Source organism: Hoplias malabaricus, chromosome 2 (genome assembly GCF_029633855.1).
Source record: "Hoplias malabaricus isolate fHopMal1 chromosome 2, fHopMal1.hap1, whole genome shotgun sequence".
In the NCBI taxonomy this organism is placed as follows: domain Eukaryota; kingdom Metazoa; phylum Chordata; class Actinopteri; order Characiformes; family Erythrinidae; genus Hoplias; species Hoplias malabaricus.
Window position 1 is genome coordinate 26,980,692 of NC_089801.1, and position 27,948 is coordinate 27,008,639.

A 27,948-nucleotide genomic window follows, 5' to 3' on the forward strand; every position below is an offset into this window, starting at 1 on the left:
TAAAATATGATTTTAAAGGCTTAGCATCTAAATTCACACAAACGTTCCTTACAGTCAGCCTTAGAGCTCTGAACTTACTTACTTCAGATAAACAGCCAATATCTTACTTAGCATTAGGCCTTTCACCATACGTCTCACATTGTCACATGATGGACAAGTCCTTTAAAATCTCATTACCAAATCCTTCAGTACTCCTTTTTACAGATCGCTAGGAAGTTAGTAATGTTCCCTTAAGTGTCAGAGAGGAAGCGGTTTGTGATCGAGCCGCCGCGTGCCCCTATACCTGCGCTAATGACGTCATACTCGGGAGGGCTGACCACCACTGCCTCAGCACGGTGGTCGCAGTGAGAAGAGCCTCTCATTGTAAGAATGAAAGAAGTGGAGGACTTTTTTCCTGACTACTACGATGAAGAATTCCTGGCTCCTAAAAGCGGGTAAAACACCTTTATTAAAAATGTAAAAAGAACTTTATACCTATGTGTATTTTTTATATGAAATTGATATGATATTTCTGACATTATCAATTCTCACGCCTGAGAATCTGCACTGAGCCCTGCTGGTGACAGACACAGTACTTTCCAAGTGAATTAAGGTGTGGGAACTACTTAATCTGGCCTGGGATCAAGCTATGTAAATATTATGGGAATGATTTAAGTCATTGGTAAAACTTAACACATTGTATGAATGACATATTTAAATATTATAATACAAATGAATTACTAAATAAAGAATGAGATATTTAATGGTTGGTAATGACTGGATATGCGTGGAAGCAAGATACTTTAGGTGTGGGAACAACTTAATAAAGCATTATAGGAACAAATAAACACACTGCTTTCTACGAATAGCCTGCGCCAGCATTTTAAATTCAGTGTAGATTTCGGTTTGATGAATGCATTTGGCATAAAACAGTGCTGAAATATAGTTAATTTTCTGAATCCGTCTGTCACATTTTGATTCCATCCCAGGTATTTTGGGATCAAATACATTTAAAGGTTAACAATAACAACAACAGAGAAAATGACCTTTTCCTAGAGTATTAATAAGTCATGGGAATTGAAACAATGAAATACTTAATAGAGTCAGAGCAACTTAATGAACCACTTAAGTCATTCCTGCATTCTTAGATTGTAGTCCTGTATTAATATAATATATTATATATATTCTTATTATAATTTATAATGCCCTAACGTATTTATAAGTACAAAGGATAGTATGGAAGCAGTAGATGAAGCCTTAGAAAGGAAGAAGCTGAAGTATGCGGACTTGGCGGCTGAGGTGTGGGAAAATTGGTGTAATGCGTAAGACTGGTGGAGATAGGTGTTAGAGAATTTGTAGCCAAGTTGGTCATAACCCTGCTTGTGCAGTTCAGCATCAGGAGACGAAAACTATGGGCAACTGTGAAGGAGTTATCAGAAAAGGTCTAGTCAGTGGTTGTGGATAAGGAGAGCACATATTACTTGGGGAAATGCACTGTAGAGATGCTTTTGTGACTGTTTGTGATGGAGCACATAATGTTCACATGGAACTGGTGGCACTGAGCATGCATTAACGGTGCCAGTGGGGCTAGGTACAGCCTTAGTCACCAAGGAAGCCAGTGTGGATTTACAGTGGTTGAAGGTAAAGGGTAATGTAGGACTGTAAAGCTGGCTTGGAAGGGGGTGGTCTGGGATGCCAGACTTCACTGCTGAGCCTTCTGGAGATGTTGTGAATTCAGCAAAACACAAACGAGAGGAGGCACCTACCTGATGATCCATGGGAAAAGCTAGTGATACAGTGGGTGATTTAGGTACTCATGGGCTGGGCTCAGTGATTATTTGTAGTTGTTAAGGATAGCTGGGTGCTGATCAGGTCATAAACGGCCACAGCAATCTTAGTGTTGAGGTGTAGAATTCAACAGGAATTATGTGGCTGCAGGTAAGAAGAGAGTGTGCCAGGCCCTATGTGAATAGTCAGCACAATTACCATATTAAGAGGTAAACAACAGTTGAGTTGTTGTGGATCTAAAACTTCCACACTTGTTTTATGCTTTTTTTTTGTTATTTATTTATTTATTTATTTTTAAAGTAAATAGCAATTTCAGTACATTATCAACACTTTGGACTCTTTATAAATAAAATGTATTATTATTACATATTTATGTGTCAATTAAACAGTAATATTTTTACACGGACTCATCTATACTTTTGTTCTGTTTTAAGTTTGATTGTTGAAACAACAATCAAATCAGGCATATCTCCCTCAAACATCCATGATGACAATAAAGCTGACAGACTTATAGAATCAAAATAATTCTTTATACATAAAAATCACACATCATAATTTCATATAAGATTAACAATAAAATTAACAAACTTTTCTTAGAATGTTAGAGCTTTACTGGATTTTTAACTAAAATATCATCACTGTCTAAAAAACAACATTTATCTGCAAAATACAAAAATTATATGGGAAGCAAAACCTTCTTAACTTTCAATGGAAGTCAGTTAAAAAAAAGAGTTTATTGTAAGTAATTTTTTTATTATTTCTATTGGACAATTTATCATGAAATGTCCACACAGTGTGAATGACAGCTGCTGTGTTCAAATAATGTAGTAAACTAAAAATCCACAAAAATATAGATACATGTTTTTCATTGGAGAGTGACATTATTCTGTAATGCATTCTGTAATAATGCAGAATTTAATGGTTGATTCACTTTAAGTGACATTTTTTATATTTTAGTATTTCATTATGCAGATTTTTGGAAAAGCTTGTGGAATTCCCCTTAATTAGTGCTGTCTGAGCCTAAAATGTCCAATATAAATTAAATAATTTTTTTCATTAAGTTAATAGGTGTCAGCATGTTTGATTATATTTGATTTAAATCAGTTTGCATAGCTTACTTTGCACGCATGACCACCAGAATATTCAATATGGTAGTCAAAGTTCAGTATGCACTGAGCTTTGTTTGGGGATATATTGCAGTAGATAGCAAAATACAAAGATTCTTATAACAGTTTAATTCTTTATGTTTGTTGGGAGCACAGATGTGGAGGATTTTTGCAAAGTAAACCATCCTATCTTTATTTCATTTCCAGTAAAATTTGCTAATAAATGTAAGAGATATTCTGAGATTAGGTAAATTATTGTTAATAATTAAATAAAATTAAAGTCAAGGAAGAATAAGTCCCAAACTGGAGTTCCAAAATTATTGAACGCTGTGGAGGCAATAGGATTTTAACAACCATTCGGGCTGAACACAAATATATTCAGATCAAAGTACTGTGCTTGAAACTTTGTAAGAAGACAGCTCAACACTGAAATGATGTATAGCTTTTAGAAAACAATTTTTTAGGGAAGAATTAGACTAAAAGTAAAAAAAGCAAACAACCAAGGAAACTCAAACCTTAATGTGAAAGTGTTTGGGATCATTTAAATTTTTAAGACACTTTGAGGAGTTTGGTGTGTCCTTGTGAGGTTCCTCCGGGTGCTCCGGTTTCCTCCCATGGTCCAGAAACATACATTGCTAGGTGGATGGGCGACTCAAAAGTGTCCGTAGGTGTGAGTGTGTGAGGGAATATGTGAGTGTGTGTCACCCTGTGAAGGACTGGCACTCGGTCCAGGGTGTGTTCCTGCCTTGCGCCCAATGATTCCAGGTAGGCTCTGGACCCACCGTGACCCTGAATTGGATAAGGGGTTGCAGATAATGGATGGATGGATGGATGGTGGTGCATTATTGTAAATTTCTCATGAATACATATTATTCTCTTTCATGATGCTGCAAAGTTGTAGTTACATGACATTTTGATCAGAAATGAAAACGAAGAGTGGTCTCACCGTAATAATTGTAAATAATTATGATTAAGTAATTAACTGACCATTAATCAGTGTTCCAGCGTAAGGATTCATCAAAGTGCCTTAATTTATGGCAAGACATATTAAAATATGTGGCATATTTTGGCACAAGTACATTGTTATCTTTTTGTAAATATCGTGCCGCCAGAAAAATTAGAAGACAGACATTTTGCCAGAGTTTGTGCCAAATACATGGAAAATTAGAGTCAGGGCTTCTCCAGTTTGAATAATTTCCCTCACATGCTAGCTATTACAGGGCCTTGAGGGAGGGGCTGATCCACGGTGTGGTTGTCACACACTGCACTCATCACAGCCTGCAAAGACAAGAGATTGGAATTACACCAAAGCTAGAGACCAGAGGAAAACAGAAGTTTTTCTTTCTTTTTACCCTCACTTTTTTGCTTGGTCTGTTGGCCAGTGTCTAAAACTATCAGTCATGTCAGCTGTGTGGGACACTGACTATCTGTGGAGTGAGGTTCAAGGGTCAGTATACGCACACAAACAAATGGGTATATGCCTCTCTTTTGGATATATTGATCAGAAACATTCTGAAGGGAACCTTTTCTCAAGAACAGCATTATCAGGGTTTTCATATTACTGAATGAGTTGTGAAATTATGTTTTGGTGTTTATGATGTTCTTTCATCTGTTCAGAATGTTGTGTTGTTGATGTACAGACAATATTGTAGCTGTTTTAATTGATGCAATTATTAGTTTGGCTTTATGTTAATTCAAGACTTTTAAATGATATTACAACCTTGGTTAGTTTGTTCTTTATATATTAGTGCGACTGGTGCACAATGATTAAGTCTCTTTGATCTCTTAGTGCAGTATTGGGCTAAAAACTTGCAGCCTGTGTACTACCGTTCTCATTTTATTTTAGAGCTACATCAAAGGCCTTTATCATAAAATATTCTTGAATTTCATTCAGGAGAAAAGGACAATTAATAAACAATGAACATTAGCTATTTGTGCTAACATCTGTACAGAATACCAGGTGGAAGGAGCTTTTTTGTCTGATTTCAAGCTTTATAAATATTACTATTATTACTAAATGTATCTTTAAAGGGCAAAGCTGGCTTCTCTGTTTGACCTGGACCAAGCTGAAAGTCAGGGAAATGAGTCTTTCCAGTTCACCGCCCCCAAGCAACCCAAAAGAAATTCCACCACCACAGGTATTGATGGAACTGATGAAAGATTTAAGCATTTTTTTTGTAGTTACAGTTAAATCTCTTGTAGCAGTCATGAAACCTGAGTTCATGTACGCTTCCTAAATGTGGGTAATATTGCAAATATTTTTATATTTCATATAAAGGTTTCCCAATACAAACCAGTAAAAAATAGTGCTTCATATAAACATTTTACTGCAGTGGTATTATAAAAATATTGTCAATATAAATATATATTTCATGTGCCTTTATTGCAAATTCATGTAAATGTGTTGTGGATTCCTACACTTTGTAAATGAACATATTTAAATATGTTTACATTACACATGGAAAATCAGTCCATCCTAAATTATTTAAAACAGACTAATTTTAACTATGATAATGCTTTTCAGTGTCAACAAGGCTACAGTACTTGAGGAAAATACTAATAAAGTACTACAAATAGGTTCATAAGCATCAAATGACATAATGGCCTAATATAAGTCCATTATCTGTTACACATTTTATGCAGTTGTTTACAAATTTAATGCAATAACTAGAACACCATGTACTACATCTAGCTGAAAGTTTTGTTGTTATTTTAGGTCCACGTCCTCAGAAAGCTGTTCTTCACTCAACACCACCGGCCATCCTATTGGCTACTGGTGTCTATGCATTCCACTTGTAAGTAGATATGATATTTGAAAAAAAGGAATTTTTGGTTTGGATTTTATTATAATATAATGGTACAATAATGGCTGAATGGCTGAGAATATCTAACTCTGGTGATTTTTCAGTATGAATGGACAATACATAAAACAGGGCAAGTTGGGTGCAGCAATCCTGGGAAATCATGAGACTAAGGAGGTGAGAGAATAATGGCCAACAGGATAAATCAAGATATAATAATCAAAAGGTTTATTTCTCCACGAAAGTGAAAAAGAATTTTCACTTGTCAGTTTTCTTGTTATCACTGCTGGCAGTATACTGTTCTGCTGTATGGAAGTCAGCAGAATCACATCACCACAGCAAGGATATATCCTGGATTTGTCCTCACAGTAAGCTCCTCTTTTCAATGTTATGATATTTGGTTCTATTATTTACACTCTTTTATTTAATGTTTTTTTTCTGATACGCTTCTGTATGTTCAAGTATATTTTTCCTTTTGTTCTCATCTCTTGACATAGTTAGCTCTTTTTCCTCTTCCTTTGTTTTCTTTTTTTCAGTTGTCTTTTGTTTTCTCTGTTACTTTTTTTCTGTTCTCTTTTCCATAGGTTCAGGCTGGTAACTACGCATCATTCTATGATAATCATCATCAGAACTGGTCTATAAAGTTTGACTCAGACAAAGCTGGATTAGACTTCTGTAAAGAGGTAAATAATATTTCAGCACATATTATGTTTTGTACAAAGTTGTAAAATTGGAAACATAAGACTGTGTGACAGTCCTTAAATATTACCTTTTTGTTTTCATTTTTTCAAAGTGTAATCACTTTATGATTCAGTTTCTCTCTCTCTGTCTTCACAGGTGTGTTTGGCCAGGTGGAACAGCCAGCTCTGTATGGACACTCTGATTGTCCAGGATTTGCTGAAGGGTGAGGGTGAGCCTGTTAATGTGGGAGATATTGTTGAGGTGGTCTTCACTGGCTGGCTGCTTCAGAATCACACTACTGGACAGGTGTGGTTATTAATGTAATGTGCACATCACTATTCTATTAAGTGCACTGTTCTATACACGTTTTCATAATTTGCAAAAACCCTAATACATTACATCATTTACAAGTTGTGACAGTAAAATTCTTTATATGAATATTTGTAGTTCTTTCCCTGATTCTGCTGTTTGGACAGTAACTCAGGGCATGCTCTTATTATTATTATTTCTCTACTCTGAAATTCAGTATTCCACTGTTTACTGCTTATAGCAGGAGATATTTCTTACTATCTTGCAGATGTATGATACCAACATAGGACAAAACAAGGTCCAGCAAGTGAGACTGGGCTCTGATGAGGCCCTAAAGGTGAGATATTTTTCTTTTGGTCACAAATGCTCATCATTTTCAAACATATGGAAACTTTTTTCTGGAAAAAATTTCTGGATTTTTTTTAATGCAGTAAATAAATGCAATAACTGAATTTATATTATATATAAATATAATATATTTATACAATTATTTCCATTGTATAATATATGTGTAAACAAATTCCGTGCCCAAAACACACAAAAAACTAAGAAATAAGAATAACAAATTAGAATGAAAATAAGAATGAAAACTTTACAGAATATTGAATTTACACCATTTTGAAATATTCTGCTCTAAGCCGTTGAATTAAAAAATGTATTGAAGAATAAAAAAACATAAGGCTTAGTATTAGTAACTGTCATGCTTTTGTGACAAATATAGCCACATAGGCTTGGAAGTACTTCATAAAACTGTTGTTACCTAACACAACATGCCTCTACTTCAAGAAATGCAACCTTTGAAACTGTTACGCTAGGAAAAAATTAAATTCATCAATTCACTTGGCCCAATAAATCAATGTTTCAGATTGTTTTCAGGGGGAGAAAAAATGAGATCAGGCTCAGACAAAGGGACAATTTAGATTTATCAGTGAAAGTTGATATGGGGTGCATCAATGCACATGGAATTGGTGACTTGCATATGTGTGAATGTACAGTTGATGTGAAGTGGTATTTTGAGGTTTTAGAGAGACATATGCTGCAATCAAGGCAATACCTTTTCCTGCAAAATCAATTATTATTTCAGCATGAAAATGCCAGGCCTCATTCTGCACAACAGCTCCAAGACACAGAATATGTCTGCTTGACTACCCTGTTAGCGGTCCAGATGTGTCTCCTGTGGTGCTTCATAGAAAGAAGAGTCAGCCAATGTAAACTACTGACTGCTGAGCAGCTGAAGTCTTGTACCAAAAAAGAATGCCCACTTGCAAAACTTGCTGTTAGTATCCTCAGTTCCCAAATGATTAAAAAAGTTAAATGAAATGTAATGTATTACATTCGTTTCACAGTTCATTTTAAGTGTTTCACAAGAATCAAATTTTGTTCATATTTACAAATTGCAGTAAAGTTAGACAATGAGAACATTGGGATTTTTTCTTTGTACATTTGCCAGTTAAATAAATGTTCACATTATTCATATTCTTATTTTTATGGCCTTTTGTCAGACAAATTGAACATGAATAAGGAGATAAATAATAAGAGGGCATATGAGGGTAAATGAAACCAAAAGACAATATTTTTAATCATTTATTTTAAAAGTAAATGTTTAAACATCCACCATAAAAATAATTATGAGAATAAAATGATGCTGTTGGAAGAAGTGTTGGTCAAAGCTTAAGTTGAAAACCATGCCAAAGGAATATGTTTAAATAAATAGATTATTGCAATATATAATTTATCGTACTTCTTGTTTTGTTTACCGTCCTGTTTTAAATATCTTTACTCTATTGGGTAATTAATTGCTAAAAAAAAAATAGAATAGAACAGAAACAACATACAGTAAATACAGCTTTAATTAATATATTGCGTAACTCCAAACATTGAAAGTAGTCTAAATTGATGGTCATTTGTATATTCTCACATGGCATGTTTTTGAGTGGCCTCCCTCATTCACTTTTAGGGGTGGGAAGAAGGAATGGTGGGGATGCAGAAAGGAGGACGTCGTCTCCTCATTGTCCCTCCCAGTATGGGTTACAATTCAAGCAGCATTCCAAACCATGTACCATCTTCAACACCACTAGTGTTTGATGTGGAGATTCGTCAGGTAACAGTCCCATTCACTTTGCATCAGTGTTGTCGTTTAGTCGGGTGTAGTGGGTATACTGTGCCTAGATTCACCTCCTGGATTAATTTCTCCATTCATCAACCTTGGCTTTATTAAAATATTTTTCTCTGTATTGTAGAAAAAATTAAAGGCACTAATTAATACATTTAAATTATGTGCTAATACAATTCTAAATATTAATTTTAAACATTTGCCTAGTAGGATGAGATAGACAGAGAGAGAGAGAGAGAGAGAGAGAAAGAGAGAGAGAGAGAGAGAGAGAGAGAGAGAGAAAGAGAGAGAGAGAGAGAGAGAGAGAGAGAGAGAGAGAGACCATAAAATAGTACATAGAATATTTTTACACCTAACAGCTGTATAACTGTGTATGATGTAGACGACAGCACTGCTCTGCATTATTATACTCTGTTGGAAAGATTTAATTGTAAATAAAGATAAATAAAAAATAAATTAAATTAAGTGTCGGCACGGTGGCGCAGCAGGTAGTTTCCCAGTCACACAGATCCAGGGTCCTTGGGTTGTGGGTTTATGTCCCACTCCGGGTGACTGTCTGTGAGGAGTTTGATGTGTTCTCCCCAGTGTCCATGTGGGTTTCCTCTGGGTGCTCCAGTTTCCTCCCACAGTCCAAAAATACACATTGCTAGGTGGATTGGCGACTCAAATGTGCCCATAGGTATGTGTGTGTTGCCCTATAAAGTATTGGTGCACCCTCCAAAGTTTGTTCCTGCCTTGCGCCCAGTGATTGTGGGTATGCCCCGGACCCATCATGACCCTGAATTGCATGAGCAGTTACAGACAGCGAATGAATGAATGTTACCCTGACTTTATTTTTTGATTCTAGGTTACATACTCCAAAGATGCAGACTGTCTCAGTGAGGGATCCACAGATTCTAATTATGCCTCATCAGCCTCTGCTCCAGAGAGCTTAAGTACAGACCAGTCTACCACCTGTAGCTTCTCTGACCAAGGGTTTGTCCAAGACCTGTCACTCTTAAATACCAAGTTGGGTTTATTGGCCTGTTGTTGGGAGTTTGTTGGGCTCACTAAAGCTTCAGTTTGTGTGCTTCGGTGTTGGCAAATATGGCCATGGTTTTAATAAAGTGTCTGAAATATTGAGAGTTGAAATAGATGAGTTAATAGCTGTTTTATCTTTAGAGATACAGCACCTGGAGTTAAATCTGAACTTCTTACTAACCTTCCAAAAGTGAGTGATTTTGGTTTATTTATATTATTCTCAACAGGAAATGCTAGATGTGTTATTAACTGCAGTTTGCACTTTTATAATATTTTTAATGACAAAGTTAAAAAAGAACAAATTAAATAAAAAATTAATAATAATAAAATTAAATTCTAACTCTTAAAATGATAAATTATATATATGTAACTGCTGGTTTGCAAGTGCTCATTATACAACATATTTTTGTTTTTTTATTTTTTCATTGTACACTGTAGTACTCTGATCCAGCCAAAGCCAAACTGATCTCACGCATTGCTAAGATGGGCCAACCCACATTACCATTCCTCAAAGGGGCTAACTCAGCTCAGACAAACCCCACAGACTCAAAGACAGAGGTAAAGGCTTGTGGGACAGTACATGTTTTCTTTTAAAGCAGCTGTTTGGTGAGCAAATTTTGTTTCTGTATTTTTAAACTGGAGATATAAGTCTAACATAAGTAACAAATAATGGAAACTTTTACCTCACCATCATACACACTGCTTGTATTGTTTAGCACACTGTTGCCTCAAACTATATTGAAATAACTTATCTTAAGTGCACATGCTTATGTGTTAGATGACACAGTCAAATACCCTGGTCTCCATAATGAAAAACATGACTTTCTTGAAGCCTTAATGTTAGAAATAAATAAATATACACCATTATACCATAGAATTATCATCTATTCCCTAAAACTGGACTCAAAACTGTTTTTGCATAGACAACAAGGCATAAGACCATAAGGCATGTCTGGGCTTGTCAGAAACGTTCTTGGATAATTTTGTAACTGGCACTAGTACAATAGGTACAAAGCAGAAAAAGAGTAATGGTAGGTATTAAATAAAGTCCTCTTATTACATTTAGAAATATAGAGGTGTGTAGGCAACGCTGTAGTGGAAAGACATTTACTTAACGGTAGGGTATGCTAGCGTCAAAACATTTTCAGTTCAAATTCTCTGGAGGGGTGGGGTGTTGGGTCTACTCAAACATTTGATGTGACAAGTGTAGCAATATTAAAGAATAGTTGTAACATGAATAAAAATGAACTGTTTTCTGCTGTCCACACAGGAGCTGAAGTTGTAACTGTCTCTGTTTTAATTTTGTCTCCTCTTTTTGCTTCACAGCACTATGCCATATCTCAGCTGCATCCCTTTGCATCAGTCATTTCTGCCCAAAATATGCCATATCAAAGTAAGCGTAATGACCAGGGTCCACTGCTGCATTTCTTAAGGGTTATTCAAATACTTTTTTTACATTCTATTTATTTATATGTACTTTCACTATCTGTTTTAATTAGAATTTATTTGTACAACCTTTCATTGCATATTTTACGGCCTCTTTTTTTTAAGCTGCTGATATCAGCTCCTTTCTGATGACCGAGATACAGCAACATAACACTGAAATCCAGTTAGCTGTTGGAAGGCTGGTTGACAGTGTGGCTCACTTGGTGTCCAAGGTATAGTATGTTGCACTCTGGTAGCTCTTGACTTTGACTGGGTTAATTTTTAATACATTCTTACAAGACTATGATTTGGTATTATGTGAGGGAAAATACTGCTTTTTCAGTTTTATCACAGTACTGACAAACTATTGTATACATCCAACTCATTTTGTTACAGTCTTTATATTGATATTTACTTTTTTACTATACAGATTAAAATTAGCAGTTTACAACAGCAAGACTAAGAAGAAAAATTCAAATGCATTAAAGCACATTTATCAAGTGCTATACTCCAAAGAGTAAAAAGAGCATGCTATTAATTGGAATTAAAAAGAAAGGTCCTTGTCAGAATTGTTCATAAAATATGAAGAAACATAAAAGAGTATGGCTGAAATAATGTAAACACTGAAAAGCCAAATTAGGGAGAGATAAGCAAAGTTTGTCAGTGGAGCTTTTTCAGGATGATTGCCCTCCTAATACGAACCTGCACAAAGGTAAATTCACATGCTGCTGATTGTTTACAATTTGATAACATAGTTAAACAATTACTGTGGAACCTTACATTGGTTCAGAAACATCACTAGACACAATGCTATTACTTAGGTTCAGTCAAAGATAATGTGTGTTGACATCCACAACAGTTACTCTCAGTCTGACCATTATGTCAACAAACATTCACTGTGATCCACAGTGATGGAAATATACATCAATAAATTTATAAATAAATCCCATGTCACAACAGAAAAAAGTTCTCTCTATAAGCTGCATGATGTGTATGACGATGAATTTACATCTGCCAGTTAGATCTAGAAAAGAGTTGTGTCTAAAAGAGTGGACAGTGAGTGGACACAGTGTTTAAAAAAAATTCCAGCAACATTGCTGTGTCTGATCCACTTGTACCAGCACAACACAAAATGATACACCACCAATATGTCAGAGTCACTACAGCGTTGAAAAGCTTTGTTCATTGAAAATGGCCATTTACTTTCTTTAGTATGTAAAAAACATTGATTTTTGTTTTAATGCATTTTAATATTTGCCCAAACATTCTGAAAATATGGGTTTTAATATGAAATTAAGATAAGCACTACTACAGCACTACTACTAACACAGCATTATAAAACAGATAAACATACATCACAATTACAACTACTAAATTATGTGACATAATTATATGATTTATATTTATTTATCCTGTGTTTAAGTTTGTTGATTTGTACATCACTGTGATAAGAATGGAATATTTTATTCAATGCTATTTTAATCTCACCGCAGAAAAATGGACAAAAAAACACAATCTGTCTTTCCCTTTCAGGTGGATAAGCTACAAAAGCAAGGTTTCTCCACTTTTGACCTACCAACGGTATCACTGGAAACAGCTACGATTTTGCAAAACACAAAAAGAATCATTCAGGTTCGGTCTATGTCCTCATAAAATACCCAACATAGGTTAACTTGATGTGGAACTGAGATTGTTGTTTAAATCTCTTACAGTAATTTTTGATCTGCAGGAGAATGCATCTCTGAAAAATGAGGCTCTTGAGAAAGGTTCTAAAGTGGAAGAGCAGAAACGCAAAAGAGGAGATCTGATTGAGCAGGGGCATGTTCTTGAAATCTATTCACTGAGCTTTTTAGACTGCTACACATTGTAAATGTCTAAAATATCCAGACACTGATTCTAAGTGGATTTTTCTGTTTAAGGCATAACCATTGCTGGTAATATTATCCATAGTTAAAAAAAACACTGACAGGAGCCACATAAACGCACATTTTGAAGCAAAGGAAAGGAAAGGCAGTCACTGGTTTGGTGAAGCATCTTTGGAATAATTTGGAGAACAGACCTAATCAGTGAAACATCAGAGACTGGTCTCACTAATACTCCTGTATCTAAAGGGACTCAGATCTCAGCAATTGCCTTGATGCTTTTAGACACTTAGTACAATCATTAATGCATTTTGATACGTTTAGATTTTTTTAAATGGTCAGTAGAAAATTATGGACAAATCTAGAGATGTAAAACTCGGACATGAACCGTATGTCTTTTGTCTTTGTTGTTAACATTTCTCAAGTTATAATGTGTGTATGTATTTGTTTAATTAGATACATGGAGCAGAGCAGCCTACCTATGGAACAAAGGACTGATGCCATACTGAACAACAGACAGCAGAACAATGCCAAGCTACCACAGGCTGCACAGGAACAGGTAGTCCAGATGTGAGCCAGTGGTTTAACTCGTAGACATCACATTATGTTTATAAACCATAATCCGTGTGGGTTTCCTCCGGGTGCTCCTGTTTCCTCCCACAGTCCAAAATCACAAGATTGTAGGTGGATTGGCGACTCAAAAGTGTCCGTATTTGTGAATGTGTGTGTGTGTGTGTGTGTGTCGCCTTGTGAAGGACTGGTGCCCCCTCCAGGGTGTGTTCCCACCTTGCGTGCAGTGATTCTGGGTAGGCTCTAGACCCACAGCAACCCTGAACTGGATAAGCAGTTATAGACAATGAATGAATGAATAAAGGAAAATCAGACTCTACAGCTTTACCTGACTAATTTCTGGAATGTGAAACAAAATTGTAGTTCTTATGGTACAATTTTTTTTATTAATTTTGAATTTATAACACAACATTTGGCAACCATTTATACACCAAAGACAAGAATGTAAAAAAAAGAAAAGAAAAAGAATCTATACAATATTAAACCAATGCATACTATATATTTATTATCTATGTAAATAAAATAAGGGTGAGGGGGGGTAAATAAATAAAATAAATAAATGGAAATAAAGAAAACTTGAAAAGGGACTTAGCAGGACAAACTGTCCATGTCCTCAGCAAATAAACAATTTTTATCTCCCCTCCAAACAGGTGAGTTTAGTTGAAGAGCTGAATCCTTCTACCTCTCATGTGACTCAGCTGCGGGACAAAGAATTGCATCACCAGCAGAGGGCTACAAAGATGGAGGCCAAACTCAAAACTGACCTGGAGGAAAGCCACTATACACTTGTCAGCTCCCTGCAGGCTGAAGTGGAAGGTGTTCTGGTCATGTTTATTAGTAGCTTAAACTTAGTGTTATGATAAGGCGCGTTATAAGTTGAACTTATTGTTATTATTGTTATAGAGAACTAAAATTTACACCCCAGACCAATTCATGGTTATCTTGATTATCTAGACTTAGAAGACTTCCTGAACACCTGCAATTACAGTAGATTTTTCACACAGGAACAGATCAAATTGAATGATGCAATAAATTAAATTCTCAATTTTGTGGTTATTCTGGTTCCCTTATTTATTTTAAATTTTGTTTAGAGATCTGAAACAATTAAGTGTGATAGACTGATAAAAATATTTAGTAGAAATCTGGAGCAAATGTGCATGTTTGTGTAGAGCTGAAGAAGGAGGCAGAGTGGTCTCATCAGCAGTGGAGAACCGAGAAACAGAAGTGCAGAAAGATGGAACTGACCGTAAAAATCATGGAGGAGGAGATAGATGACCTGAAGGCAGAGAAGGAGACTCTTAACCAGGTATGTGTTTATTTGAGAGAAGTGGAGTGAATGAATGCCCCAGTTTTATAATTAGGGAATTTAGCTGTTTTAAGAAGAAAAAAAGAATGTTTTTTAAAAACAAACTTGTCAATATGCAAACAACCATAGGGTATGTATAAGAAAAATCAGATCAGGTCATCCAATTAGTCCAGAAAGCTTATTGTGTATAATTAACTGTTAATAAAATAAACAAACAGAACATAATACTAAGAGCTTCTTTTTTGCAGAAATGAACAAAACACATGCTTATAATATGGTTGACTTTCTCTCCTCATCCCTGGATCCATAAGTAGCATAAAATTGTTGCTTACATGCTTACAGAACCATTTCAAAGTAGTGGACAAATTCCCTATTAATACACTTCCTATCAAAAGAAATGTGGGATGAGCATGTTTTCACAAATGTTTGGCCATGTAGTCCATGAAGGATCCTAAAACTATTGAATGAACCGTTTCATTTCACTTTTAACAATATTGAGGTCTTGTGTGTCTTGCAAGATGTTGTTAGAACAAAAGAGGAAGTGGCAGCTGGAACGAGAACACCTTCTGATTGAACAAGAGGAGCAGGATAGGATCAGCGATGAGGAGAACAAGCAGCTTCGAGAGCAGCTCAGGAAGGCCAGAATCTACACTGAGTCAGATGCTAAACGTCAGGTAATCTGCACAATGTTTTTTTTTTTAACTATTTCTGTATAAATATGTATCTTGTTACATGCAAGATTATGGTGTTTTCCACTCTTGGTAAAACCTTTTTTCCTAATTAAAGAAACACTATGTAATATTTTTGTTTTAAAATGGCAGCTTCAGAATCACTGTAATGCTTCATGGACATGTAATAGGGAGATTAGAGTCTCTGTTGTTGCTACTCTGGGCTCAGCAATGCAGAAGCTGCACTGTGTCACTTTAGGAAGAGGGTAGGAAACCATCACTCTCCCTCCTCTCCCCACTGATTTCAATACAGTACTGTAAATATAAATTACACTAGGGGAGCCCCAAGATCCCAAATCTTATCTAGAGTTCCTTTAAGCACACTGAAATATTCATTCATTCATTCATTATCTGTAACCTTTATCCAGTTCAGGGTCGCAGTGGGTCTAGAGCGTACCTGGAATCATTGGGCGCAAGGCTGGAATACACCCTGGAGGGGGCGCCAGTCCTTCACAGGGCAACGCAGACACACACATACATTCACTCACACACTCACACCTACGGACACTTTTGAGTCCACACGGAAATATTTATATCAAATAATGGCACTTTGTGTTCTCAAAATAGAGACTTCTGATCTGTGATGATGTGGCTAAACGTAAAAAGATTTACGTTTTGGTGTCTGAGGAAATTCAATAATTGATTGTCATACTACTTTAATTATAGCCTTAAATTTACCAGACATGTTAATTTAACAATTCAGCTCCTAAAAGTCTAATCACATCTAAGCACATTCCAAAAATGGCATAAAAACAAGGAATTACTATTATGCACTAATGCAAATTTGCAACTATTTTGTGTTGGGACAATATCAAAATAGGTTTACTTTTGTAGATTGTTTCAGTTTATGTTGCATACAGAAAAAATCGTCACTGTTTCTAACCTTGAAATATTTTTCTTCAGAGACTATTTTACATTGCATTATTTCATTTGTCAGTTTTCATGTTCATTCATTCATTATCTGTAACCTCTTATCCAGTTCAGGGTCACAGTGAGTCCAGAGCCTACCTGGAATCATTGAGCGCAAGGCAGGAATACAACCAGGAGGGGGCGCCAGTCCTCAACAGGGCAACACACATTCACACCTACGGACACTTGAGTGGCCAATCCACCTACCAATGTGTGTTTTTGGACTGTGGGAGGAAACCAGAGCACCTGGAGGAAACCTACACACCAAACTCCTCACAGACAGTCACCCGGAGCGGGACTCAAACCCACAACCTCCAGGTCCCTGGAGCTGTGTGACTGCGACACTCCCTGCTGCACCACCTTGCCTCATTTTTTATGTTGTGTGGTTTATTTACTGGGATAATCATCCTCCTGATGAATGTTTAAAAATTGTTAATCTTTTCAAAAATTCTAAAAGCCTGGCCAAATGTGCATCAGCAATCCAAACTTTAATGCTCTCATAAATATTTCCTCTATAGACTTATGTAAACAAACAAATCTTGGAGACAGTGTCCAATGCCCATGTCCCATGTTTAAAAAATTTGAATTCTGAATGCTCTGAATACTCTAAGCCTGTAAAGTATTTGAACTTAAATGACCATGAACAGACCACGAACAAGTAATAAGATTTGTTTGTTGATTGTCTCAGAGCAGTGCGACAACAGTCACTGGATGGACAATACATTTCTTCTCCAGACATTATACAGCAGAAATAAACATTAAATAGTAAAATGGGGGAACAAATACATAGCTTCTAGTCCACATTAATTTCAAGTTGCTAACGATCAATATGCCTTCTTGAAGTCTTATTAATTTTACTAGGTTCAGGCTCAAAGTTAAACTGAAACACGACAACAAAGGGAAATTAAATAAATGTAATAAACAAAATGAGCAAATAGCAAAGGGAAAGCTACATCTCCCTGTGTCAGAGGTGCATTATAGTATTATCTGATCAGCTCATACTATTTTCCTATCTTCTTTTCTCTTCAATGATTAAGTAATTACGATTAGTCGTGCCAAATGTTACGATTTCTAATGCCACTAGATGTCATCTTTCACTTTGTACAACAGCATTAACCCACTTAATTTTACCTAAATGACTTCATGATTCTGTATGCTTTTGAGGGGCCCTCTTATGTGGTAAAGGCTCTTTGTTATGTCTGTCTCTGTCTGTCTCTGTCCCAATGCAGCTTATCTATTAAGGTCAAGATGCCCCACTCAACAGCTCTCAGCATGAAGCACAATGGTACCTTATGTGAAGAATAGACAATACAATTTCACTAGGATTATTCATTAGGATGGAAGCAGGGGAGTGAAGAGACAATGCCGTGTCCACCCTCAAAATTCATGGCTGAGGTGTCCATGAATAAGGGCCCTTACCTGCATCTGCTTCATGGGGCGCCCCCTCCTTGCTTGTACATTCACTGTCCATTCTCCCAGCTTCACTGACCATACAGGAACACTTTGTAATTCTATGAAGTCCACTCCCAAAGGACCCCACACAGAGAAAATTGGATTTGTGTGGTGGATAAATTTCAGCACTGTAGTGACACTCAGCCCCGCTGCTGAATTGAGAATAGTTTATCGACCAAAAATTCACTTACCAGCTTATAAAACTGTATTTTGTAAATGTAAATGAATTTAGAATTTGGGACAGAGGCAGTTTTACATCACGTTTCCTATTAATTATACATTTTAATCATTTACATTTAATCATACACCTTGACGTTTTGTAAGTATATTTTTAGCTCATTTTTGCTTGGTACAAGACTTTATCTGGTCAGCACTTCATGATCATTTTTTTCATTAATATCCTATATGCATTTATTTATTTATTTATTTATTTATTTATTTGTTTGTTTGTTTATTATCCATGTTTATCGTAAGCATTTGAAAATTTCTCCATTCTTCATTTCTATTTCTACAGTTCTCTATTTCTTTCTTAGTCTGACTCCCATCCTGTACGGCCTGGGCCTGACTGTGATTCCATATAAAGGAGTGAAGTCTGGTTCTCCTGCATCTTCAGGTCAGAAAAACTGGAACCGGCGCAGCTGAGTCACCAAGATGAGGAAGAGTCACCAAGACACGCACGAGGCCCTGTGGACATTTAACAAATTTCAAATGTCAATTCATCAGTCTGTTTTCCATTGATATAGGACTGATGTTTGTTAAAACAAATTCAGTTCATATGAATACAGTCATCCCTCGTTTTTCGCGGGGGATGCATTCCAAGACTACCTGCAAAAAAATGAATTTCCGCGAAGTAGAGGAAAGATATTTTTTTTTATGTATTTAATGAGTATTTGGACTTTTAAAATCCTTCCTGTACTATTAACAACCCACCCTTTGCATTAAACAGTCATTCTATAATGTTCTTCAGCTGGAACTACATGTGATATCCTACCAGTTTCTTTAATAGAGTAATTCCTAAGCTGTGTTTTAGCGTCAGTAAATTTCACTCAGATGTGGACATGAACAATACATGTACTGTACGTAAGAAATACTTGTAAATTATATATTTTGTCACCTACAGGCCTAGTCTAATACATGTAAATAATAATAAAAAAAACTTTTAATTTATATATAGTGGCCATAAGCCCCCTGGAAAAACCTGCGAAGTAGTGAATAAGCGAAAGATGAACCACGAATTAGCGAGGGATTACTGTATAAGCATATACTAACCAGCACTGAGAATGTGATATAAAGTAGGCCTTAAACAATGGGAACTTATTGTAAAATTAAGATGTTGCGAAAACACTTTGGGAAATTGTAGTGTGCTTAATGTTATTTTAATCTCTCACCAGCAGAAAAGAGTAAAAAAGCCTCAGGCTTCTCAAACTGTCCCTGTGCATTCAGGAAGTTTGCTGGATTGAACTCATGAGGAAACTTCCACTGGCCTTCCTCCTTCAGCACTGAGGAGAAGTTTGCAATGATGAAGGTACCCTGGATCACAGAAGAGAAGACAGAAATAAACAAGTTACACTATTCATTCATTCATTATCTGTAACTGTTTATCCAGTTCATGGTCGCGGTTGGTCCAGAGCCTACCTGGAATCATTGGGCGCAAGGTGGGAACACACCCTGGAGGGGGCACCAGTCCTTCACAGGGCGACAAACACTCACACCTATGGACACTTTTGAGTCACCAATCCACCTACCAACATGTGTTTTTGGACTGTGGGAGGAAACCGAAGCACCCAGAGGAAGAGCAGAGAGAACATACCAAACAGTCACCCAGAGTGGAACTCAACTCACACACCCTGCAGCTGTGTGACTGCGACACTATTTGCTGCGCCACCGTGCCGCCCCAAGTGACACCAGTTATGTGGTAAATGCAGTTAAATTCTAAAAATGATCTGAATTTTTACCTTGGGAAGTTTGTAGCCCATGAGCTGAGTATCTTTGTTGGTGCAGTGAAAAGCAGTAGGAACAGTGATGCCAACCCACCAACCCGTGTGTATGGCATGTTCACTCTGTCCTCAAAAGACACGTCAGCTTTACTCCCAAGAACCTCATCAATCTCCTTCTGAGATTTCTCTGTAAGATTAGTAAAATGCATACAATATTTTTACATTTTTAATTGCAATTGTCATTTAACTGGATTTGCCCCATATAACTACACTGAATATATCCCAGAACCTGACCGGTGCAAAGCTTCGTCTGTGCGCAATCTTACTGTTTTGGATTATTCAACTACAATTTTTTTACAGCCTCAGTAAGAAAAATATAGTTGAAACCTTGAGTGTCTGGATGTGTTGTGAGATAAAGAAATGCTGTTAGAAGGGTGTTGGAGGTGGTGTCTAATCCAGCAATATGCAGGTCCAAAATACACATCACAAGTTGTTCCTCATCAAAGGGAGATCCATCATCTCCTCTCTGTTGACAAAAGAACATAATCTGACAATGCAGCCTACACAACTAGACGTGCTATGAGCCAATGTACTCTCTTAAATCACACCAAAACTATCTTCACAAGCTCCAACACAAACCTTATCAATCTCATCAAGGTAGCAGTCAACAAAGTCTCTTGGTTCTCCTGGGTGCCTCGTGTGTTCTGATCATATCTCCAATCATTTTTCTAACTATTTTGTTATTTTCAAAGACCTTTTTAAAGGGAAGAGGCAGGGATCTCACCATAGGTATTGTATCATAGATCTGCAAGACATAGACACATGATGCTACATTCATTTTCTTCAAACTAAGGTTGTTTGTAATATCCTTCTTGACAAACAGATATTTTAAGATGGAAATTGTCAAATATATGTGTATTAGTTAATTAAGGGAAGAAAAAAAATACATGGCTAATGCCTTTTGCAGGGCGGATCAGTGGTTATGTATGTCATGTTGTCATGTTTTAAACCTAAGCCATGTTTTAAATTCACTTCCCAAGAATTGCAGCAGTTGTACTGTAGACATTTTGACTTTTGATAATTGAGGGTAGAGTGAGACATTCTGGAGTTATTACAGACTTTCAGGTGGAATGCTTTTCTTTTTCGGTCACTAGTATAAAAATGCATGTAGTATCACTGAGGGTCATACAAACCAGGGTATATTAATAAAACCTGGACATGGTGCAGCACTAGGATAAAGGATAAAGTGTAAAGAACATGTTGCAGCACTAGACATGAAGCACAGCCTGAGGTGTTTTTGCTTAAAATCCTATGTCCACGTGCCTTGTCTGGGGCATCAACCTCATTGGTGAGAACATGAATCTTTCAGAATATAGAATAGTGTAGTAGCTAAGTGGCTACAGTTTGAGATGAAAGCCTCCCTCTTTTACAGTCAACATGTTACGGACCACTTTATGTAAGCATTTATTTACACACAAATACACAGTGACTCACCAATCCCCAGCCTCCATTGGTGATCTTTATATTTTCAGTGAAGCATCGAACATATTCTTTAAGAGTGTTTTCTTCATAGTTGTAGCGAATGCCACATAAAAGTAGATAATATTTGATGCAGCATCGTGGAATAAAGTCTCTGGATCTATGAATCCTCCTGTGGAGAATGAGTGTCTATAAATCATCTTGTTTACTTAAGTGCTTCCTGTTCTATTAGATATAAAATTTAGAGCTGGTTCATTCAAAAAAGAAATTATACTAATAACTAGATTACACTTTCTGATTTCTGAAAGTATTACCTGCGCTTTTTTCCAAGTGTGCAATAAGATGTTCAATCTCTCCCAGAATCCTGTCTTCCATCGACTGCTGTCCCATGCCGAAGTTCTTCAGTGTCATGAGAGCAAACCGTCTATGTTCTTTACATACAGGGCCATAGTCAGCTAATACGATTCCTGTAACATTATATTCATATCAGTACATCGTGTATATCTTAGAATTGCTGTATCTGTATATGAAAAGTTCATACTAACTATTCTAATTATTAGTAGAACACTAATTAAACAGTTGATCAGTTGAACAGTTGCTGATCTGAACAGTTGAGACGGACTGGTTCCTTGCCCAGAGTGTGTTCCTGCCTAGTACTAAATGATTTCGGATGAGCTCTAGACCCACCGTAACTTTGATCAGGATGAAGAATTTACAGAAAAAACAGTTACACTGTAGTGCTGTGATTTTTGACCCACCTTTCCCTTCTGAGACATCACTCATAAGGATGTTTTGTGGGCGTCTTAGATAATCTCCAGAATTGGTTAACAGTGCTTGCTTCATAGCCCTCAGACCAGTAAGAATTACTGCTGGTCTTGTTCCTAAGTATACACTGTAAACCTTTCCATAGCGTTCAGCAAACTAGAGACATGCAGAATAATGCACCAAGCAGAAAAATTGAGCAGTAATTTAACACAATACAAAAAAATATTGAGATTAGAGCTTCTTCATGCTGCTCCTGCATTGTGGCATTAACAGGCTATGTGAATTTTAATAATTATCATGCACTAAACTTTTATGGATTTTCACACTAATAAATCTGTAATGCCAATGAATCTCTCTAACATACAGTAAAATAACAGTAGACAGATATTTATGTTCACTTATGCCTGGAAAGTATGAAACATGATACTGCACCCTCTCCAAATCTTTCAAAGGATTGTTAATGTTGAGTTGAAAAAGGTTCCCGAATATTGGCACAGGCCGGGGTCCAGGAGGAAAGTTCTTGGGTCTCTGATGAAAGGGAAGAGGAGGCAGATGAAACTGCAAATCAGGACCAAAAAGCCGAGCATTGTGTTTTGTGTGGTACTGCTCTTTGATTGGATTTGTCATAAAGCTTCTCTTTTTGGCGCACCATCTCTTTCAAGAAATAGCTGTATCATTTATGTAGGAGGAACTTGTGTGTGAGCATTTAAATCATTAACATTAAGTTGGCAGACTGTTATGTTCATTTGTCAGGAACAGCAATGGTGTTCCTGGGTCAATTTGACCCATGCATATTTAACCCTCCTCTTATGTTCATTTGTCAGGAACAGCAATGATGTTCCTGGGTCAATTTCACCAGGTGCATGTTTCACATAGACAATTAACAATCTTATCTGCATAGACAGTTGCCTTCAGATGACCCCAAAGAGAAAAGTCTAAGGGGGTCAGATCGGGAGACCTTGGGAGCCATTCAACTGGCCCACGACGACCAATACACTTTCCAGGAAAATTTGACCCATGCATATTTAACCCTCCTCTTATGTTCATTTGTCAGGAACAGCAATGATGTTCCTGGGTCAATTTCACCAGGTGCATGTTTATTTATCCAAAAGATGTCTGAAACCAAAAAAATCCCAACAAGCAGTGTAAATATTTCATTACTCAATTTTTAATTATTCTATCAATATTTAGTGCAGTGGTGTTCCTTACTTCTAACAGGTAATGGTTCAAGGTAATGATTCAATTACTATAATTCACACGTTTTACATAAAAAATACTTTTTTTATGTAAAACGTGTGAATTAAAAAAACTTTTTTTATGTTTCACCACTTTATTACTTTTGAAAGACTGTTGATTCTACCTTTGACTTATAGACCCCAGCCAGGATGAGGAGCCCCAAATATGCATCTAAATGTGTTTTATTTAATGTTACACTTATATAGCACCTTTCTAGAAACCCAAGGACGCTTTACAATCAACACTCAACATTCAATCCACAGACACACTGGCGAGAAGCAGCAGCCAAACACGCACAGCATACTCTCGACCAGGAACGACTGTCCACCTAGAGGACTACATCGGGCACTAGGGTTTCACCCAGGACAGAGCGCCAATCCATATCTGGGCACATACACATTCACTCACACATACAGACGTTCTTTCACATACACACTCATTCACTCACACACCAGGACAGTTATGAGAGGAGCCAATTCACCTAACCTCCATGTTTTTGGACTGTGGGAGGAAACCAGAGTATTTGTCATACATTCATTGTCTGTAATCGCTTATCCAATTCAGGGCCGTGGTGAGTCCGGAGCCTACCCGGAATCACTGGGCGTAAGGTGGAAACACACCCTGGAGGGGGCGCCAGTCCTTCACAGGGCGACACAGATACTCACATATTCACACCTACGGCCACTTGAGTCAATGAGTGTTTTTGGACCTTGGGAGGAAACCGGAGCACCTGGAGGAAACCCACGTGGACACTGGGAGAACACAGAAAGCTCCTCACAGACATTCACCCAGACTGGGACTCGAAAACACAACCTCCAGGTCCCTGGAGCTGTGTGACTGCAACACTACCTGCTGCACCACCGTGCCACCCCAATATCAGAATCATTAGAATCAGAATTTAGTTCAAGATAGTCTTTGTTTTAAGACACATCCTCCTCTATTTCACTGTCATGATCAATGATGACTTCCAGAGCCTCCTGGACTGTCATCCTTTTGCTTCGGTTGCTCATTTTGTAAAGGTCTGCCTGACAGTGTGTAATGTTGGTAGGACTCCCATGCAGAGAATTTTTTTTTGCCCCTCCTCTGTTGAGTGTCCACTGAATGTGGGTAGAGTTTTCCTGTCATAAATGGTTCATGTCAAAAGACATAATATCTGGTTATACGAGGTGCTGCACCTCTCTTATCTTCACATAGACAATTAACAATCTTATCTGCATAGACAATTGCCTTCAGATGACCCCAAAGAGAAAAGTCTAAGGGGGTCAGATCGGGAGACCTTGGGAGCCATTCAACTCTCCCACGACAACCAATACATTTTCCAGGAAACTGTTCATCTAGGAATGCCCGGAGCTGACACTCATAATGTAGTGGTGCACCATCTTGCTGAAAAAACTCAGGGAACGTGCCAGCTTCAGTGCATAAAGAGGAAGACACATCATCATGTAGCAATTTCGCATATACAGTGGCCTTGAGGTTTCCATTGATGAAGAATGGCCCCACTATCTTTGTACCCCATATACCCCACTATACCATCAAGATGTGCAGCACCTGAAACTACGGATACTGGAAGCCTGTGCTAGCATTTCTCCTGCAGTGTTGCTATCGGTGCATGAAGAATGGGAGAAGAGGGTTGAATTGACAATCCAACACAATGAACACATTTTATAAGTGGTCAGAAACTTGTAAATAACTCATGAAAGAAAAGTTACGTTTTTCTTGTTAAATTCCCAATAAGTTTGATGTGTCACATGACACAAGGCCAAAATGGCCAACTTCAAAATGGCTGCCATGGGCACCACCAATCTTGAAAAATTTCTTGGAAAGGAACAAAACATGCAATCCGATCCATTAAATATTAAAAAAAAAATTGGGGTGAAATTTGCAACATGCCCTAAGCCAATGCAGCACTTTCGCATAGGACCGGCAGGCATCATGTGTGAGAAATTGTTGTGAGAGGCCTGTAAACATGTCAGCAGTGTGAAGTTACTTCACAGTCAACGAAGAAAACAGCAAGACTGCCGAGTGTAATTGGTGTAATGCTACTGTGTCACGAGGTGGTAGCAGTGTTGCCAACTTTAACACCACGAACATGATTAAAAACTTACAGAAACACCATGGAAAGGAGTACACGGAATTTATCAAGGCCTCGAATGCTAAGAAGAAAACTGTTTCACATCAACAAACGCTGCTGGAAAACATTTTTTTCAAAGCATTTATTTTTTCAAAAAATCGGATTAGTATGGGTATCGGCAGATACCCAAATGTAAAATATCGGTATCGGACCTAAAAAAGTGCTAGTTGCTCCTAAGGTACTTATGTGATAAATCAAGTTGTTTCAGTTTATAATCAGAATTTCACTAGAAAAAAAATATATGTCTAACATGTCTTGTACAGGTGAAGCAGGTAATGAATGAACTGTTCTACTTGCTGAATACACAGTTTGATCTGCTGGAGTCCTACACTGGACACACTGTTCTAAAGATTCTCCTCAAGACTATCAAGGTATAAGAAAAAACGCAAAACGCAAAAAATTCCTCTGATCATGGAAATGTTTATATATCATATCATGACACATATTGCTAATCTGCAAAAGTGTCAAAATAGGTGTATTCATTCTATGGAAAGTGCAGGCTTTAGATGACATGACGTTTTTTTTATGTCAATAGATTGTGTAAAAAATGAGATATGGTCATTTAAAATTGATGGAAATATTCATTTTCAGTGTTTGTGCGACAACACAGTGTGGAATGTGTCTGGCATTGCATTTATCAGCATATCTCCATCATTTTTTCTGTCTTAATGAGCAACAGGAAATAAATAAATCTGCAGACTCCATCTGTTCTACAACCAGAACAGAGCAGACAAGTGGAAGTGAAAGGTGGGGGAATGCTGAGAAAAGCAGTGAGGAAAAAGAGGACGAAGAGAGAGAGAGAGAGAAATGCACACAGTGCCCATCTGACAGCTTAAACAAACTATTCCATAGCCCTGCGGTGCTAAACGGCTAAGACGACACTTTCATTCATTCATTCATTATCTGTAACTGCTTATCCAGTTCGGGGCACGGTTGGTCCAGAGCCTACCTGGAATCACTGGGCGCAAGGCAGGAATACACCCTGGAGGGGGCGCCAGTCCTTCACAGGGCAACACACACTCACACCTACGGACACTTTTGAGTTGCCAATCCACCTACCAACGTGTGTTTTTGGACTGTGGGAGGAAACCGGAGCACCCGGAGGAAACCCACACGGACACGGGGAGAACACACCAACTCCTCACAGATAGTCACCCGGAGCAGGAATCGAACCCACAACCTCCAGGCCCCTGGAGCTGTGTGACTGCAACACTACCTGCTGCGCCACCGTGCCGCCCTAAGACGAAACTTTATTATATTTAAATAATTGTGTATAGCTTCATTTGCAATTTATTTTCATATCATTTTCTACCAGAGGCAGATTATATCTGATCAATATAATTTATTTTACACTGTGCTTTTTACTTGGTTTTTCTTTTTTAATATTACAGTTATTCCAGAAAAAAAAATACATTGCAATGTCTATTTTTACAATTATTTTGCAGCCTAACTTGTAAGCATTTGCATCGTAAGGAGAAGTGATTTTATTCATTTAAATTAATGTAACACCAGGTAGCATTTTTACCTTAAAATTACAGCTTCAAAATCATTGTGAAGCTTCACTGACTTGTAATAGGGAGAACAAAGCCTCTGTCCTTAAAATTCTGTGCTTATCACTGCAGAAATGGCAGGCAGGAATAAGGGCTAGTTCAGTCCCCAGTGATGTCCCTTCAGTCCTGCCCCAATTACATGTGATGATGATAATCCACAAAGGCGTTTTTATGCTAATATAATTGGCAGTTAGTGTTCTCCTCCAAGTGCATTGAGCTGTATAATGGTTTATGAATCACTAATTGAACTGGTACTTCATGTTTTCTTGGGGGGACCACTTGCTGGCTTTTACTATTCCAACTTGCTAAAGTTTCCTGATGAAGCAGATCTAGCTACGTTGAAGACTCATTCACTGAATTATTATTTTTTTTAGCATGTGACCATACCACTCCAGGACCAGGAGTCCAAGGCAGATGATGAAGGGGAGGTGTACCTCTCTACAGAAGAGATGGTGAAGGGGCAGATGGAAGAAAGTAGAGCCAGACATGAAAGTGAGGATCAATTTCAAATTCAGATTCAAATTCAGGCCTGGACCAGACCTACATGACAGCTGAAGCAATGACCTATTTGGAGCTGACCAGTGATTCATCAGCTTCCATCCTAAAGGGGCTACCAATGGATCAGAAAGACTGGCATTAGGAAGACAATGAAACTGGAAGGGGGCAATCATAAATCACAATATATTCCTCCACTATTACAAAAGGAATGACTACTACAAAGATGGGCAAATGGGCAAGGTTTGGTTATAAACTTTAACAATTGCTTACATTTAAATGCATGCTTACTTTTTTATTCTTTTT

At 37.3% G+C, this 27,948-nt stretch overlaps 1 protein-coding gene and 1 pseudogene across 1 annotated transcript; one reads left to right on the forward strand and one right to left on the reverse strand.

The window, feature by feature from the left end:
- Positions 1-369: 369 nt before the first annotated feature.
- On the forward strand, positions 370-27,787 carry fkbp15a (FKBP prolyl isomerase family member 15a). The gene is made up of 28 exons (XM_066653096.1): positions 370-434; positions 4,905-5,011; positions 5,590-5,668; positions 5,782-5,851; positions 5,968-6,042; positions 6,259-6,357; positions 6,512-6,661; positions 6,933-7,001; positions 8,622-8,765; positions 9,625-9,752; positions 9,939-9,987; positions 10,236-10,355; positions 11,124-11,190; positions 11,349-11,455; positions 12,756-12,854; positions 12,952-13,043; positions 13,538-13,643; positions 14,353-14,470; positions 14,824-14,960; positions 15,479-15,634; positions 15,782-15,894; positions 17,827-17,882; positions 18,564-18,662; positions 20,051-20,126; positions 22,683-22,830; positions 25,861-25,968; positions 27,522-27,639; positions 27,675-27,787. Exons 1-28 carry the CDS (start codon positions 370-372, stop codon positions 27,785-27,787), a joined length of 2,868 nt encoding a protein of 955 aa, XP_066509193.1.
- Positions 18,568-22,817, reverse strand: LOC136686287 (cytochrome P450 2J6-like; annotated as a pseudogene).
- Positions 27,788-27,948: the final 161 nt, after the last annotated feature.